Source organism: Channa argus, chromosome 9 (genome assembly GCF_033026475.1).
Source record: "Channa argus isolate prfri chromosome 9, Channa argus male v1.0, whole genome shotgun sequence".
NCBI classification, from domain to species: Eukaryota; Metazoa; Chordata; class Actinopteri; order Anabantiformes; family Channidae; genus Channa; species Channa argus.
The window spans coordinates 898,990-915,427 of record NC_090205.1 but is presented as its reverse complement, the minus strand read 5'-3'; the positions used below and the strand labels follow the sequence as shown (position 1 = coordinate 915,427).

The following is a 16,438-nucleotide window of genomic DNA, read 5'->3' as shown; positions in this document are numbered from 1 at the left end:
ACAGGTGTATGGGTAACAAGCATGACTTTGCCACATTTACAACTTTATTGGTATAAAATACTTACACACAATATCCTTGGTCATCACAGGGCGTGATGGTTCACTTGGCTCCCCAAATCCAGCCTTGTTCTCAGCAGTGACTCGAAACTCATATTCTACTCCCTCACTTAGGCCTTGCACCTTGAAGCGAAGGTCAGGAATTGTCCTCTTACTGGCTCTCACCCATCTCATTCCTCTCTTTTCTTTTCTCTCTACACAATATCCTCCGATGTCACTTCCACCGTCCTGTGTTGGTCTCTTCCATGAAATGGTGACAGCATTCCTACTGACAGTATCAATTTGTGGGATTGAGGGTGGGCCTGGTGGGCCTAGGGAAGCAAAATATGAAAATTAAACACCGAACTCTTAGCTTTGGATTTTATTTAGTAAAAAAGGTAACTATAACCGTTCTAAACATGCATTCTGATTTTATATACAAATATACAAAAATAAAAACAAATAAATAATAAATAATAAAAGAAAATTAAATACAAATTACTAGAAACCATATATACTTACCGAAACTGTCTACCATTTTGACTGGACCAGACTGGCTTGAGTCTCCAGTGCCATACTGGTTTATAGCAGACACTCTAAAAATGTACTCATTGCCCTTTATCAGTTTGCTGGCTACATATCTGCAGTCCATAATGTTTTCAGCTAGCTTGGTCCACTGCAGACGGCTGGTCTCTCTCTTCTCAAGGATGTAGGACTTGATGGAACAACCTCCATCCTCCTCTGGAGGGAGCCAGGTAAGAGTACACTTCTCAGCTGAAACATTACTGGCTTCAATAGGGCCTGGGGGTCCAGGCACATCGAGGACCTTCACCTTTACATGTTCTTCCTTTATGCCAAAGGGGTTGCTGGCTGTGATGGTGTACTCTCCTGCGTTCTTCCGACTTACATACTTAATAGCCAGAGTTGAGGAGGTGGGGGTACTGGTGACGGAGATGACTTCTGAATTCTTTAATTCTTGGCCTCCTTTGGACCAGACAGCGGTAGGGGGAGGTTTTCCCAAAATCTTGGAGGCTGAGACCACAATGGTGTCTCCTGCCCTGACTGTTAAACCATCCTTCATGTCTGGGTCAATAGTGATGCTCGGGGGCTCTGCAAAGAGGACAGAAGAACGTTGTATTTCAGAGCTTAGTTTGCAGTCTTCATACATTCAAATTTGCAACCCAAACTATCAAAATAAATTCACTATTCAGCTTACCATACTCATCCTTGCAGGTCAGAAGCTCAGTAGCCTCTGAATGAACACTAATAGCCCCAGCAGCATTCCTGGCTCTAATCCTGAACTGATACTGAGATCCCTCTGTCAGGTCAGTGACAGTGAAAGCACAGACGTGAATATTAACATGATTAGCTTTCATCCAGGCCTTGCCACCAGCTTCTAGTTTCTCTATTATGTAACCAGTCAGCTTGTAGCCACCATCATATTTGGGAGCAGTCCAAATCAGAGTGACCGTGCTCCTGGTGACACTTATCACTTCTGGTTTGCCAGGAGGATCTAAGAGAACAAATTGACAATAAAAATTACAGAAAAATATTTAGCATTGTAATAAAGAAGAAAGAAGAATTTGTCTCCACATATGAAAAAAAAATATGAACTTACCAATAGGATCCAGGGCGACCACAGCTTCAGTGACTTTGCTTGCCTTTCCTAGACCGGCCGTGTTCATTGCCATCACCCTAAACTCGTACTCTAGTCCCTCTATTAGGCCAGTAACTCTGCATTCCTTCACTCTTAGAGGAGTCTTAGTAGCCCGTTTCCACATCAGACTGTTCTTCTCCTTAAACTCTACATGATATCCTTGAAGAAACAACAAAATTACGCAGTCATGGTGATTCATGTTTTGCATTGGCTGTTTTAAATGCACATAGATATCAATCACAGCTTCTTACCAGTAATGGGGGAGCCCCCAGTGTCTTTTGGATCAGCCCAGGTCAAAATGGCTGACTCGTGACGAATGCTCACAATTTCTGGAGGAGCAGGCGCCTCTGGCACATCTGAAGGAAAAAAAATCAAGGCTGATTCAAGATTTAGAAAACATCAACTGACTTTTAGAAATGTGATTTGTAAAAGCTGTCCTATGGCACATGAAACTGCATTCGAAAATGTAATAATTTTTTAAATTTTCATTACATCAAACAATCGGAATGATAAATCTATGTAGCATTGTGTATCGGTCTTATCAGGGATAAGGGTGGAACTGAAGTCTTATCTTTATAGGTTTTGTTTTCATTTAAGGAAATTAAGTTGAAAATTAAGAAAATGATTGAACTTTTTGGAAGAAGTTCAATTCTTTTTAAATGATTTCAAACAACCCACTGATTTTTGTGGCTTGACTCAAGCAGTATTTAAGACTTAAGCAAAATGGATAACACTGGTGTTTAAGTTTTCTTTACATAACGTCTCAAACTTCTATGCAAGGGACTGACCACTAACAATAAACTAAGCATAACAAAACATGTGATACTCACTAAATGGATGCTGGGCGATGACTGGATCTGACCTCAGATACTCTCCAACCCCATACTTGTTCTCAGCAAAAACTCTGAAGAGGTATTCGGTTCCCTCATGGAGCCTGATGACCCTCATGGTAGTCTTTTGAATAGCTGAAGCCACTGTGGCCCACTTGTTATCTGTCATCCTCCTTTTCTCCACAATGTAATTGGAGACCTCTGCACCACCATCATATTTGGGGGGTCCCCACTCCAGGGTGATACCATCACCTGTAATTTCATCAAAACTAATAGGGCCACTACAGATGCCAGGCTTGCCAACCACCTTAACCTGGAACTTGCAATCCTTGGAGCCAGCATTGTTCCTGACATTGATGGTGTAGGTGTCAGCATCTACTCTTTGGCAGTCCCTGATCAGAAGAGTGGCGACACCCTGTGATGCCTCCACACATGTCCGGCCAGTATCTCCAAGCACCACATCGCCCTTTTTCCATGTGACAGTGGGATAGGGCACTCCCATTATGGGAATATTTATACGTGTGGTGCTGCCCTCCTTCACCACATAGCAACCATCATGCAGATTGCTCAAGTTGCAGTCAGGCAGCACTGAAATGGGAAAGGAATCTCCTTATCACACAAAATGTTTCAACACTAGCTATTTTCTAGTATAATGGGCTTCTGTAACTATCAATGCTTGGTATGATGATATGATTTCTTACCATACTGGTCCTTGGCAATGACAGTGAGCTCAGTGGGTGGTCCCTCTCCAGACTCATTGAGCGCCTTAACTCTAAACAAATACTCTTTGTCCCGGGTCAGCTCGCCAATGGTGTGTGCGGTGTTCTTGCCCTTCATAACCTTCTTCCACTTCTCCTCGCCTTCGCTCTGCTCCAGGATGTAAGCCGAAACATGGCTTCCACCATCACTAATGGGCTTCTTCCACCCCAGGGTGATTGAGTCTTTGGTGGTCTTGTGGGCTTTAAACTCTGTCACAGGACCAGGTTGCTCTAGAGGAAGGAGAGATGGATTATGACTGAGTAGGTTATTTGTGCTTACACAACCTTTATCAAAACACTCAACTGTAGTCTACTATACCATATATGTAGCTACCTGAGGCTCGGACACTGCCAGCAGTCTCGCAACCCTCTCCAATGCCATAGGCATTTTCGGCCAGTACTCTAAAGCAGTAGGCCTGTCCGGCTTCCAAGTTGGTGATCCGGAACGAAGGTTTGTGACACTCTGCTGACACACATGTCCAGGCCTTTCTCTCAGCCAGACGTTTTTCTACAATGTAACTCTTGACTGGGCTGCCACCGTCAATTAGTGGGGCATCCCATGTGATCCAGGCATGGTTTTTGGAAGTTTCCTTCACAATTAGGTTCACAGGTGGCCCAGGTGAATCTGAGAGGAAGCAGAAGCAGAATCTCTGACTTAGAAGTACCAGAAATAAATGATAGAAATAAGATTGTAGATGCATTAGTGCATGAGGGCGACTGTGGCGCAGAAAGGTAGAGCGGTTGTCCACCAATCTCACAGTTGTTCGTTCAATCCCCAGCTCCTCCAGTCACATGTCGAAGTGTCCTTGAGCAAGACACTGAACCCCAACTTAGTTGCTCCCGGTGAGTGTTGGTCAGCTGTATAGCAGCTCCCCCATCGGTGTATAAGTGTGTGTGTGTGTGTGTGTGAGTGCGAGTGTGAATGGGTGAATAAGAAGCAGTGTAAAGCGCTTTGAGTGCCAATAGGTAGAAAAGTGCTATATAAGTGCAGACCATTTACCATTAGTGAGTGAAAATATAATTTCATTAATGTGGAGTGGAAAAAAAAAGTTTAGGAGCCCTAGTTTTAACCTGCTTTCAATCTTACTGATACACACTTAATTTTATTCTGCACAATTATTATTATTTGAATTAATCATATGTTGCTTTCCAAGGTTTCAGAGAGCACAGTTTTGTTGGATAGCAGGTGCAACGTCATCTGGGCATGAACATTAAAAAATTGTTTACACATCGGTGTAATATTTAATACTGTAAACTGTAAACAACTGTGTCAGTATGGTGCAAGTTTTTAAAAGGAATTTGGCCTGCCTTTAAAAATGATGGAAAACCAAAGTTACAATAAAATGAACCTACATGCCTAAATATTTTTCAATTGCACAGAACAAACAAATGCTCAACAGGGTACTCCATTTTATTATTTCACTACACTAAACTTATGACAATGATTCTTACCATGAACCTTAACCACGATGGTATAGCTCTTGGAGCCGCTGCTATTTTCTAGTGAAAGAACATATTTGCCAGCGTCGTATCTGTTAATGGCCTCAATCATCAGGAAGGTGTCCCAGTCTGATGTGTTGATCAGCAGGCCCTGTCTCTCCTTTAGGTTGGCGTTCACCTTTGTCCACATCACCTTTGGTGCTGGGCGTCCTCTTAATGGGACATATAGCCTCATGGTGACGCCGGCTCGAAGAACCAAAGCCTTTCTCAGATCGGCATCCAGCTCAGCTTCAGGTGGAACTGGAAGAGTGAAAAAATGGCGTATTAGTCATAACTATACAGATTTATCATCTGTTAGTCTTCCATTCTTTTGCACAATTGTTAGGAATTATTTATCTTGTCATTTACTTGTATTATGTTTACTGAAAATTAAAAAACTAAGATTTACCTTAAGATCATGTAAATTTACAGCAAAAACACTAAGCACTACCTTATTCTGAAAAAAATCTGTTTTGCTGAAATACTATGTACATAATCTGTACTGACCATAAAACACTAGATTCAGATAAACACAGTTAAAGAACATACTTAGAATCTCCTTGGGCATATGGTTTCCAGGGACCTCGCTGGGCTCACTGTAGCCAATCTTGTTGACAGCAGTGACTCTGAACTGATACTCAATATTATCGAACAAGCCTGAAACCACAAATTTGGTTTCCTGAAGTTTTTTCGGGACATTGCACTTCATCCAGTCCTCGGCGGTGACTAGCTTACACTCCACCAGGTATCCAGTGATCTCACAGCCACCATCATATGCTGGTTTTGTCCAGCTAAGGCTGATGGAGGTCTTGGTGGAATCTACCACCTTGGGGAAAGCAGGTGGGCCAGGAGGATCTGGAGAATGTTTGTGAAAAGTGTTTTAATTTTATATTTGATAGAAAAAACTCTATTGACCATTGATCCATAGTTTGTGGCATTAATGTTGGAAATGTGTTTTAAAGTAGATACTCACAGACTGGGTCGATAGCTAGCATGGCTTTGGAAGGATCGCTGGGTTTGCCCAGACCTGCCTTATTTATGGCAATGACTCTGAATTCATACTCAGAGCCCTCAGTCAGCTGTGTTGCCTTGATGGTCCTGTCAATCACTGGGCGACGGTTGACCTTTGCCCAAGTAAGCTCAGTGCCCTCACGTTTCTCCACCATGTAGCCCAGGATGGGAGACTTTCCGTCATTGGCTGGAGCCTTCCAACTGACTGTCATGGAGTCCTTAGTAATGTTGGTGATGATTGGCGGCTCGCATGGACCAGGAATGTCTGAAAGAAGAAATGGGATCACAGTATTCTCTTTTTAAAACCATAATATCCCACAAATCTAATGTTGTTCAACATGCTGAATTAGAAGAGAATTAAAATGTAATGATTTAAAACAGGTTTGTTGAATAGATGACACACTGATCAGGTCATGTGAAGTTGATCACACACCGTTTATCATTTTGAACATATGAACAATTTAGATGTTTACTGTATTTGGTATAGTAAATAAAGTACTGGTACTGTACAGCCCAATTCACATAGAAAGCATTTTAGACATATTTTTTCTGTCTCTAGTACATCTCACAGATTCAATTCTATTTTATTAAGCATATCAACTGACAACAACTTTGAACTGCGTGTTTTTCTCACTCTGTGTATTTGGTAAAAGCGAATCTTTATAGGCAGTTTGTTCAAATCTATATAAAAGCTGTTAAACATTTTACCAGTCTCTGTAATCTTGATCCCTTTGTCACTGTAAGTTTTCTATTTTTATTAATATGATTAACTAACTAATTACAAATAAACCAAAGCCAACATTTTTTCTCCTGAGTCTACAACTATGTCCTGTTGCATATCAGCCATTCAAAGACAGATTTTCTGGCCACTGTCCCTTTCCTGCTAACACCTACACAGAAAGACTAGATGTTAGTGTCTGTGTGAGGACAGAGACACATGTTTAAGTTTTTATTTTTATTTTTTGTCCTTTGACACTACCAACAACGAATCTGTTGTTGGTAGTGTCCGGCAAAAGTTGCCCTTCATTGTCAATGGAACCCGGCTGGAACCCTAGCAAAATGACAGCAAAAACTTAAGAAAGAATAATATGATGCACACATGCTGTGGAGTTCATTGACAGCTAGGTAAGAGCCATTGAAGGGCCATTTTGATTACCGAGGCAGAGAGTGAGTTTACAGTCTGACAAAAAAACATTCTAAATATAAAAGTAACAGGGGTTTCTGCGAACTTGATTTTCAGATTATCACTTAAGAAATGAAAATTACTGGAACAGAAAAAAACTAATGTCATTGATGGTGTGTCTGCTGGTGATGGATCTAATCATAGTGTAGTACATAGATAAACATTTTAAACACAACACACCCTCAGGATTTACAGCTTCACCCGAACCTGGCTATTTGTTTAAGCTGTGAGCAAAGTGTGAGAGTACTTCAGATATAGTGGTCTGAACATACCATAAGGGTTCTTGACCATGACAGCGTCAGTCATAGTGGGGTCTCCAGCACCATACTGGTTCTCAGCACTGACTCTGAACTGGTACTCATGTCCTTCAATGAGTCTCTCCACTGAGCAGTCTGTGACGTGTCCGTGGATGTTGGAGGTGACCAGCGCCCAGTTGGCCCTGCTGGTCTCACGCTTCTCGATGATGTAGTTGGTGATCTCAGAGCCACCATCGGCAACTGGGGGCTCCCATCGCAGTTTAACACGGTCTGCAAACACCTTAGTAATTTTCACTGAGGCCGGTGGGCCAGGTTTGTCTGGGGAAACAGAGTGAAGTTAGCTTCTATTTGAATCAGCAAGCGCTTGCCTAAACAACATACAACAGTAAAATAATAAATCTGACTTACCAAGCACTTTGACCTTTATGGTGGCATACTTTGTGCCATTGACATTCTCAGCAGTAATGGTATAGTCTCCTGACTCTTTTCTGGTGACAGAAAATAGCTCCAGCAGGTGGATGTGTTTCTTTTGGGTCATTTTCATTCCCTCAGCAAGGATCAGAGGCACTCCATCTTTCTTCCAGCTCACCTTAGGAAGTGGCTTGCCATGCACCTCAGCATCCAGGAAGACATTTTCCCCGGCTTTCACCACAATCAGGTTCTTCATGTTGACACCGAGCTCCACACGAGGAGCAACTGAATAGGAGAGTAGAAAGCATAAGTATCATGATTTCCTAATAAATAAATGTGTCAGTCATAGTTTTCCTTGCTGTAATGAGCTGTACCATTCTGTGCGATGATAGGAATGGGGTCAGACAATTCAGATGGCAAGCTGATGTTGATAGCAGTCTTGGCAATAACTCTAAACTGGTACTGTTGGTGTTCCTCCAGGCCAGTCACCACAAAGCTCTCAGTCTGGATGTCCATGCAGTTGGCATTGCAGCGGGTCCACTTCTCCACTGGAAGTCTTGTGTACTCAACATAATAGCCAGTCAGCTTGCTGCCACCATCATGCTTAGGACGGTTCCAGATCAGTGAGACTGAGTTCTTGCTCACATCCATGGCCTCAGGTTTACCTGGAGGGTCTGGATAGAAAGAAACACTCAGTTATGCTGTCTAAACAAGAAATCAGGAACAGGGCCTTGGTTTTGCTTGTGTAGAAAGTACATTTTCCAGGAAGCAAAATGGTTGAGGATGACATACTGTATAAAGATGATTACGTTAGTTTTCTTACGAAACTGAAAACCTTGAACTCACCATAACAACTATGTTCTGTACCCTGGAAATGGAATTAGCATTTTTGTGTAGTTTTCTTTAACTTTCTAACACAAATTTGAAACCATGAGTAAATGTCTTGACGGGCCAAAGGACATTTACGTACCAACAGCTGTCCTGGCAGTGATGAAGTCAGTCTGTTTGCAAGGTTTGCCCTGTCCAGCCTGGTTGAGTGCTGATACCCTAAAGGTGTACTCCAGACCCTCAATCAGGCCAGTAGATGTGTACTGGGTAGATTTGACCACAGATTCATTGGCCTTCACCCACAGAAGGCTGTTCTTCTCCTTCTTTTCAATGCAGTATCCAGTGATAGGGCTGCCACCATCACTGCTCGGATGCTCCCATGACAACATAACAAAGTCCTTGTAAACCTTGTTGATCTGCAGGTTTCTAGGTTCGCTGGGAGGATCTTTAGGGTAAAACAAAACATTTAATTAGGGCTATCAACAATACCTTTGAGTATTAAACTTGTTTGTTTCTTTACAATGAACTTCGATTAGCCATAACTGATTAAACAACTGTGATTAATTTGTGATTAATCACCATTAACTACTGACAGTCTGTGATTAATTGTAATTACAAGTTTTATTTGCTTGACAGCCCTGGTTCTATTCCCGGTTATCCCTGTTGCATGTCAAATTGTCATTGAACAAGACCCTGAACCTAACTTCAATGCTCCTGGTCGATGCAGGCCTGCTGCATTAAAGCTCCTACATTGGTGTGTAATTGTGTGTGTGATTTTATGTTTGTATGGGGGAAAGAGAAGTAATTTAAAGCACTATATTTATTGATAAGGCAGAAAAGTGAAAAATTAGTGCAGACCATTTACCAATATTTACTATTTGATAGTAGTTAGCAGTAATGATGCTAAAAATAGACGTTTTAAGGCCAGACTCACCAAAGGCGTATCTGGCAATCATCTTCTCAGAGTAGATTGGCTCTGAGATGCCAAGCCTGTTCTCTGCCCGAACACGGAAGCAGTACTCTTTTCCAGGAGTCAGTTTAGTCATTCTGAAGCTAGTTTTGGTGCAGAATGGAGACACAGTGATCCAGTCACCCTGACTGATATCACACTTTTCAACAATGTAGTTAGTGATGTTGCTACCACCGTCCTCCTGTGGGGAATTCCAGAGCAGCGTGCAAGCATCAATGTCCTGTTCAGTGATCTCTAGAGGAGCTTCAGGTGGTCCGGGAATGTCTGGAAAAGCACAGAGGATGAGTCATGATGTCATTGGCAATGATGGCAATGACACCTTAGCAGTCATGTATATATTTTCCACATCTAATTAGCGTAGTGCAAATATGTACAATAATGTCTATTGGTAAACTGACCCATGACAATCACTCTTAGTATCTGGTTGATTTTGCCGGTGCTGTTCTCAGCTGAGAGGCTGTAGTAGTTGCTGTCTTTTCTCGTCACATTCTTAATGATAAGTGTGCAGGTTGTCAGCGTCTTTACCACAGACAGGCGATCAGATGTCAGCACGTCCTCATTGCCCTGCTTCCACCTACAGAAGGGGGCAGGTTTACCTGCCACAATGGCCTCAATCACCATCTTTGATCCAGCTCTCACTGTTACAATGTCGGGCATAATGATCTTAGGAGCCACTAGGGGAAGAAGAAAAAAAACAAAAGTTAAGTTGAATGGTGATTTCAACTTCATATATTTCAGATCAGTATCAGTCAGTCTGTATAAGGTAAGTTTTAGACCAGTTTACTCACTCAGCTGCTCTTTGACTTCAAACACTCCCTCTGCCTCTCGGGCCAGGCTGACTCCCACTGAGTTCCTGGCTGCCACTCGGAATTTGTACTTCTTTCCTTCCTTTAGACCAACCACCACAATAGTAAGGTCTTTAACCACAGAGTAAGGTGTCCACTTGCCCTCTGGTGCACCCTCCTCCTGGTAGTCTACCACATAACCATTGATCTTCGATCCTCCATCTCTGAGTGGCTTCAGCCAGCCAAGTGTGGCACTGTTCTTAGTGATCTCTAACACGTCCATCTTCTTTGGAGGGTCTGGTTCACCTGGATTTAACACAGAAGGTAATAAGTAAATAAACAAAAAGCAAAAGCAACAGGCAGAGAAAGAGGGAATGACATGCAAAACCTCATTGACAAAACCGGTGGTGGGACTCACTTATGGGGTCAACAGCCAAGTAGGACTTGGGTGAGTCCTGAGGAACTCCAATGCCATACTTGTTACAGGCCATGACTCTGAAGTAGTACTCAATGCCAGGTGTCAGATTGGTCACCTTGAAGCTGGTCTTTTTCTGGTCCTCTGTACACTTGGTCCAGGTCTTTCTATCCACCTCTCTCTTCTCCACAATATAACTGAGGATTGGGCTGCCGCCATCATTGTCTGGAGGTAACCAGGAAAGCTGAGCAGTTGTCTTAGTGATGTCAGTTGCTTCCAAGCCACCCACAGGACCAGGAGTATCTGCATAGAGTAAATTTAAGAATTTATTTGATTGTACAGCTTCCTTAAAATCAAAAATGTCTATAACATTTTAATAGGGTAGTGGTAATAACATTTATTTGATCACAATTTGTCTGTTTCTCACCTAGAACTTTAACACGGACAAACACAGCTTTCTCTCCAGCTGAGTTGGACAGGGTTAGTGAATATCTTCCTGAATCCTCTCTAGTGCTCTCAGGGATTACAAGGAAGGACATGGTGTCAACCTGGTCCACGTGACCTCGACGGACCAAATTGTCCACACCTAAGCGTTTCCAGGTGACCTTGGGGGCAGGCCTTCCTCTAATCACGGCAAAAAGCCTGATTGGACAGCCTGCTCTGACAGCCAGGCCTTTCCTCAGACTGGCATCCAGTTCTATCTCTGGAGCCTCTGTAAATAAAAAAACACATTGATGTTGAAACTGATAAAGCAGCATCAATAATATTTATCGTGTGTTTTAAAAATTTCTAAGGCAAAGATGCTGTTGTAGTAACTGTTCATTCTTACCCAGGATCTCCTTAGGAGAGACAGCCTCCTTTAGGTAGGCATGACGTCCCCAGCCAACCTGGTTTTTGGCAGACACCTTGAATTCATACTCCTCCTTTTCATCCAGCTGACCAATGGTGAACTCCGTGAGCACCAGTGGGCCGTGAGTGTCAATTCTCTTCCAGCCCTCTGTGGGTTTCTCAGGGTCGGCTTCACTTTTCACCCTCATGTCCAAGCTGTAGCCAATGATTGGGGCACCACCATCGTACACGGGCTTAGACCAGGACAGGGTTATTGAAGTCTTTGTGCTGTCAGCAACCTTCAGGCCTGCTGGGGGGCCAGGGGGCTCTGCATGTACACACAGTAAAATAAAGATTAATACTGAAACACCAAAAAACGTGTATCAGAGGCTATCACTCTAAAGCTTCCTGTGAATTATCACTAGCCTCAACAAAAATATAAAGATGTAAACTGAGCAGTGACAGCAACTCACCAATGGGATCTTTGGCTGCGACAGGTCTGCAGGGTTTACTGGGCTCTCCCAAGCCTACCTCATTCTCAGCCTTTACCCTGAACTGGTACTCATGGTTGGGAATCAGGTTGGTGACTTTCATGCGTCTCTCAGAGATGGGGCTCTTATTGCATGGCACCCATCGTACTGCTCTCTTCTCTTTTCTCTCCAGGATGTAGCCAGTGATTGACTTGCCTCCATCATTCTCAGGAGGAGCCCAAACCACTGTCATCTCATCTTTACTCACCTGCAAGTAATATTGCCCATGGAAATAAATGAGAAACGTGTTATAACAATAGGTTGTACACTGACATAAAATCTATAAAACTAGATTTCTATACTTGCCTTAGTGACCTCTGGGGCATCAGGGGGTCCAGGTTTGTTGAAATGAGTCTTGACAATAATAGGCTTGCTTTCCATGGGAGGACCAGTTCCCATCTTGTTCTCAGCTTTCACTCGAAAGATGTATTCATTGCCCTCCACCAGACGACTGACATTGCAGTATGGCGTGACCACAGAATCTGAGTATGTGGACCAGACCATCCTTCTAGTCTCACACTTCTCCAGAATGTAGCTATCCACCTCACAACCTCCATCATCCTCTGGAGGATCCCACACAACTCTGCACTTCTCAGCTCCAATGCCGGTAATCCTGAGGTCCCTGACTGGCCCAGGAACATCCAGAACAGTAACGGTGGCATATGCTGTGAAGGTGCCAGCTGAGTTAGTGGCTGTAATGGTATACTTTCCAGTGTCAGTGCGTCTTGACTTGGTCATAAGGAACTTGGAGTAGTCTGGGCCGGTCTCACAGCTGATTCTGGGATTGTCACCGACAGCTTTGTCTTTCGTCCATTTGACCTCAGGCTGGGGCTTTCCCCTCAGTGCAGCCTCCATCCTGACTGACTCTCCAGCTTTCACTGTTACGGTTCCAGCCACCTTCAGGTCAATGACAGGCTTCTGAATGTCCTCCTTTACCAGAATATCAGCAAGTCTTACCCAGGCACTCTCGCCTCCTTCATTGACAGTATGCACCCTGGATAATAAATTAAAGATATATTAATTACAAGTAATTTAGATTATAGTAGACATTACTCAATCAAACCACTTTATGAGCACACAAACACCCTGAATGCATAAAATTGCAGTAACCTACCTAAAGGTGTATGTCTGGTTCTCTACACACTTATCAGCCAAGAAAAATGTGTTGGTAAGAGTTCTGGTGTTGAGTTTCTCCCATTCTTCAGCATCTTTAGCTTTGCACTCAAGGTTGTAGGAGAGGTTGGAGCTACCACCATCAAAGTCAGGCTTCCTCCATCTGAGATAGACGTAGTTCTTACCAACATCGGTGGCTCTAAAGTTCTCAGGCTCACCGGGTTTCTCAATGCAGTCAACGGCGAGCACAGGGTTTTTAGTCTCCACAGAGGGTCCTGGTCCTAATTTGTTCTCAGCACAGACTCGGAACAGGTACTTGTGACCTTCCATTAGCTTGGCCTTGATCTTGCGATTGGTGCAGCTTGAGGAGATCATAGACCACATGCTAATGGTGGGCTCACGGCACTCCACTATGTAGTTGGTAATCTCAGATCCACCATTATCCTTTGGAGCCTCCCAGTTGATCATGCAAGAGTCTTTGGTTACATAAGTTGTGTGCAGGTTCTGGCAGTGGCTGGGTCTGTCTAGCACATTGACAGTGATTATGCAGGAGGCCTCACCACCTTCATTTGAAGCCTTAAGGATGTATTTTCCATGGTCTTCTCTTGTTGCCTCCTTGATTCTCAGGTGGACCACAGGTAAGTTCTGAATGATGGTGACACGCTTGTTGTTCTCCAAAACTGTTTCCTCCTTTGACCAAAGCACCTCAGGGTCAGGGCGGGCTTTGATGTAGCCAATGATGTTGATGTTGTGTCCGACACGCACAGTTACACGCTCACGACAGGTGGCCTCCATCTCAATCTCTGGAGGGATAAGGATATCCTGGGCAGTGATAGATTCTGGGATTTCTCTGGGCTCTCCATCTCCAATCATGTTTGAAGCACTCACTCTGAATCTGTAGGTCACACCCTCTTCTAGACCCTTTACTCTGTAGGTGCACTGCTTGATAAAGTCATCCAGATTAACTTTTTTCCATTCTTCTGTATCTGCTTTCTTCATTTCCACAGTGTAGCCAAGAATGGGGCTTCCTCCATCTCTAGTAGGTTTGGTCCACACCAGGTCAGCGGTGGTTTTGCTATAATCTTTAACTTTAGGGTTGACAGGAGGACTGGGGACAGTGATAGCTCTGCAGGGCTTGCAAGGGTCAGAGTTGGCTGAGGGGCCACTATAGCCAGCAATATTCTCAGCAAACACTCTAAACTCATACTCACTGGCCTCAAACAAACCAAGAACCCTGTACCTCAGGTCCTTGCAGGGTGTCTTGTTGACACGTATCCACTTTCCTCCCTTGTGTCTGCTCTCAATGACATAGCCAGTTATCTGACTGCCACCATCGGACAGGGGCATGGTCCAGGCAACTGTAACAGAATCCTCTAAGATGTCAGAGATCTGTGGCTTACCAGGTGGGCTGGGTGGCATGAAGGAATGCTCTGCAACAGTGGGTTTGCTCTCCAAAGGAGCGCCAATGCCCATCCTGTTCTCTGCACGAATGCGAACCACATACTCCACTCCCTTCTGCAGGCGTGTGATCCTGAGGTGGGTGGCTAGACTGCCAGAGCTCACGCCTCCCCAGGTCTCCTTGTTGGACTCTCTTTTCTCCACAATGTAGTTGGTGACAGGGCTGCCGCCATCATCCTTAGGTGGACGCCATTCAATCATCATGTAGTCAGGTGTGACATCTAGAATGTTGATAGGTCCAATGGGAGCAGCAGGAACATCCAGCACAGTGACAGTCAAGGCTGCTGTCTTGGTTCCAGCTGGGTTGGACACAGTGAGCAAGTAGGTGCCAGTGTGGTTCCTGGTGCACTCATTAATGGTGAGCAAGGTAGAGAAGTTGTCTGTGTCAATCTTGACATTGCCCTTGCTGATGATCTCCTCTCCTTCTATGGACCACTTGGCAGTAGGAACAGGGATTCCTTTCATGATAGCTGGCAGTCTAATAGTTGTGCCAGCCTTCACTATGATGCCTTCAGTGAGTTTAACATCCACCTCAACAAGTGGAGGCACTGTGTACATGCAGACAGAAGAGGTTACTCTGAGACACTACAATAATTAAATGAAATATTAAATTAAAAAAATAATATTAAAGGTAATAGAGATACACTAAAATGTTTTTTTTATTTTGAGCATCAAATGAACAGGCTGATGCAACATACCAAAACAAGGAAAATTTGATTGCTCGTGTGGACTAAAGAAAGAGCTACATCTGGAACAATACTGATTGTACATAAAATATTAGTAAACTTCAACTGAACATGGAAAAACAATATATACTGTGATGCAGTATGAACATTTTTGTTCTGTAACCCACCCAGTTTCTCTTGGCAGAGGATGGGCACAGTGGTGTCAGGTCTGCTAAGCCCAATGGCATTCTTAGCTCTAACCCTGAAGCGGTAAGTCTTTCCTTCTTCCAGGCCAGTCACATGACTCTCAGGGATGCTGACAGTCTTCCACTCATTCCACTCCTTCTCGCCTTCTTCCTGATACTCCACCAGGAAACCTGTGATCTCACTTCCTCCATTACGGTCGGGCCAGTTCCAGACCAACCACACTTCAGTCTTGTCTACGTCCACATGGTGCAAGTCCTTAGGGGGACCAGGAGGGACTGAAGAGATGAAAATTTTTTTTATTTGAACTTATGAGTTTTAGCACTGATAATGTAGAACTGATTTTCAATAGTTCATCAGATGAAGCATTGTCCATTGAAAAAAGAGCCAATTTCACGAAAATCTTGAAGTAAGAAAGTGAAATGCTTAGTTATTGGTACTTAAATATCCATTTTGTTCTATGGTAACAACTGCTTTAAAATTAACTTTATTAAGTACTTTCTTGTTATTAGCTGCTTTCTGTGTTAAATTGCCAAGATCTACAATAATTACCAAAGTATTCACCGTAATTTTTTAAGTACTGATTATAGTATTACTCACAGAGTGGGTTCATTGCTTTGGTGGCCTTTGGTGTCGTAACAAATTCACTTCGGCCACACTGGTTCTCAGCAGCAACTCTGAACATATAAGATGTTCCCTCCATTAGGTGTTTCACCGTCATGCTGCGTTTCTTGGATGTGGAGCTGACAGGAACCCACTGAGTGGATGCTGTGTCTTTTTTCTCCACCACGAAGTTAGTGAGGCGAGCGCCACCGCTGTCCTCTGGGTCCTTCCAGGAGAGGTAGATAGAGTCACTCCTGACATCAGACACCCGAAGGTGCTGGATAGGACCAGGTTTGTCTGAAGAAAGTATAACATCAAAAAATTGTTTAGCTTGTCTTTACATTAGTTACTGATACAATATAAAATTTTCTAAACATACAATATAACTTAAACCAAATGCTTGTTGGCAAACAGAAA

General features: G+C 43.4%; 1 protein-coding gene across 1 annotated transcript in view; it reads right to left on the bottom strand.

Annotated features, from left to right (window-relative positions):
- Window positions 1-16,438, bottom strand: part of LOC137133296 (titin-like) — a 199,909-nt gene that overhangs the window by 47,643 nt on the left and 135,828 nt on the right. Inside the window, exons 182-207 of the mRNA XM_067516776.1 lie at window positions 16,019-16,318; window positions 15,403-15,696; window positions 13,093-15,097; window positions 12,285-12,972; window positions 11,922-12,186; window positions 11,450-11,776; window positions 11,048-11,332; window positions 10,624-10,923; window positions 10,209-10,511; window positions 9,819-10,094; window positions 9,385-9,684; window positions 8,593-8,895; window positions 7,997-8,296; window positions 7,620-7,907; window positions 7,227-7,529; window positions 5,734-6,036; window positions 5,310-5,615; window positions 4,734-5,021; window positions 3,616-3,906; window positions 3,225-3,512; window positions 2,524-3,111; window positions 1,945-2,049; window positions 1,655-1,852; window positions 1,253-1,549; window positions 559-1,146; window positions 66-368 (exon numbers count right to left, since the gene is read on the bottom strand). Of these exons, the coding sequence (XP_067372877.1) occupies window positions 66-368; window positions 559-1,146; window positions 1,253-1,549; window positions 1,655-1,852; window positions 1,945-2,049; window positions 2,524-3,111; window positions 3,225-3,512; window positions 3,616-3,906; window positions 4,734-5,021; window positions 5,310-5,615; window positions 5,734-6,036; window positions 7,227-7,529; window positions 7,620-7,907; window positions 7,997-8,296; window positions 8,593-8,895; window positions 9,385-9,684; window positions 9,819-10,094; window positions 10,209-10,511; window positions 10,624-10,923; window positions 11,048-11,332; window positions 11,450-11,776; window positions 11,922-12,186; window positions 12,285-12,972; window positions 13,093-15,097; window positions 15,403-15,696; window positions 16,019-16,318 (10,092 nt within the window). The remainder of the gene's footprint in view (window positions 1-65; window positions 369-558; window positions 1,147-1,252; window positions 1,550-1,654; window positions 1,853-1,944; window positions 2,050-2,523; window positions 3,112-3,224; window positions 3,513-3,615; window positions 3,907-4,733; window positions 5,022-5,309; window positions 5,616-5,733; window positions 6,037-7,226; window positions 7,530-7,619; window positions 7,908-7,996; window positions 8,297-8,592; window positions 8,896-9,384; window positions 9,685-9,818; window positions 10,095-10,208; window positions 10,512-10,623; window positions 10,924-11,047; window positions 11,333-11,449; window positions 11,777-11,921; window positions 12,187-12,284; window positions 12,973-13,092; window positions 15,098-15,402; window positions 15,697-16,018; window positions 16,319-16,438) is intronic.